This window comes from Acanthisitta chloris, unplaced genomic scaffold (genome assembly GCF_000695815.1).
Source record: "Acanthisitta chloris isolate BGI_N310 unplaced genomic scaffold, ASM69581v1 scaffold10848, whole genome shotgun sequence".
NCBI classification, from domain to species: domain Eukaryota; kingdom Metazoa; phylum Chordata; class Aves; order Passeriformes; family Acanthisittidae; genus Acanthisitta; species Acanthisitta chloris.
The window spans coordinates 6,479-7,730 of NW_008685354.1; the positions used below are offsets into that span (position 1 = coordinate 6,479).

Genomic DNA, 1,252 nt, shown 5'->3' on the forward strand with positions numbered 1-1,252 from the left:
GGTCTCTGCTCCCTGTTTCTCCTGAAATGAGCAGGAGACCTGGCAGCAGCTGGCTCTGGCATGCCTTTGCTTCACTGCTCTGGTGCATGGGTGTAAGCTGCATGCAAGTAACCTTTGTGCTGGACAGGCAAGTGGGTGAAATGGAAATCTCACTGAGATAATCTGAGTTCCTCCATGCTCCTTCTGCGTGGGTGGTTTGGTCTGAGCTGCTCCCCTGAGCACTTCTCTCTCTGGTGCGACAGCTGTGAAAGTTCCCAGCTACTTCCCTAAGCTTAATATATCTCAACAGTGGCCGTGTGGTGCAGCTTCCCCTCTCCACCAAGCTTTGAACCACACCGTGACTTTATCCATTTGCACGGTTCCTGTTCTGGGAGGGCAGATGGCTGACAGCCTCCCCTTTGCACTCCACAGGTATGACTCGGGACGGGATGGATACATCGACCTGATGGAGCTGAAGCTGATGATGGAAAAGCTGGGAGCCCCACAGACACACCTGGGGCTGAAGAACATGATCAAGGAGGTGGATGAAGACTTTGATGGGAAGCTCAGCTTCCGCGAGGTGAGGGTGGCTGCAGGAGCAGACAGGGATGGGGCTGTGAGGTGGAGGAAGAAGGCAGCCAGGCCCTGTACTGTGGCTGCAGGTCCTCTCTGCGTTTTTTCAAGTGTGGGGTGTAACAGAGAAGCAGAAGAGATTCTCCATGCCAAGGATGTGAAGCATTTGCAACCTCCATTTCCACATGGCAGCGATTGTACCTTTCCTACCTCCCTGCTTGCTTTGGGAGCCCTGTTGCAGCTGTCCAGGAGTGTTCATGGAGCTCCCTGCTGTAGCTGGATGTGGTCTGTCCCTTCAGCCTCAAGGTCTCATTGCTGGGCTCCTGCAGCACAGCAGCTCAGGCCTCATTTTGGGTGCAGAGCAGGGGCCCTGCTTGGAGCAGCTGGTCTCATGGGGCACGAGAGGCTCTCCCAGGTTATACTCTGTCCCTCTCTGCATCACACAGTGACCCACCATGGCAAGCTTCATGGCCACCTCCTTGCAGCGAGGCATGAATGTGGTGATGCAGCAGGTCTGTCTGTCATGGTGTGCTGAGACAGCTGGGAGCAGTGTGGGCAGACCAGGATCCCCTGCCAGGTGGAGGAAGAGAGGCAATTTGAGCAGTGACCTGCATGCACTTAGGGGTACTCAAATCATCTCTAGCAGGAAGGGGCGAACCCAGATACTAAAACCTGCTGTTGCATCATCTCCTGACAGGCT

General features: G+C 55.1%; 1 protein-coding gene across 1 annotated transcript; it reads left to right on the plus strand.

The window, feature by feature from the left end:
* Positions 1 to 411: 411 nt before the first annotated feature.
* On the plus strand, positions 412 to 559 carry LOC103807014 (EF-hand domain-containing protein D1-like; the record flags this gene model as incomplete). The annotated part of the gene is made up of 1 exon (XM_009079732.1): positions 412 to 559. A coding segment is annotated over one exon (148 nt), but the record flags the coding sequence as incomplete, so codon positions are not given.
* Positions 560 to 1,252: the final 693 nt, after the last annotated feature.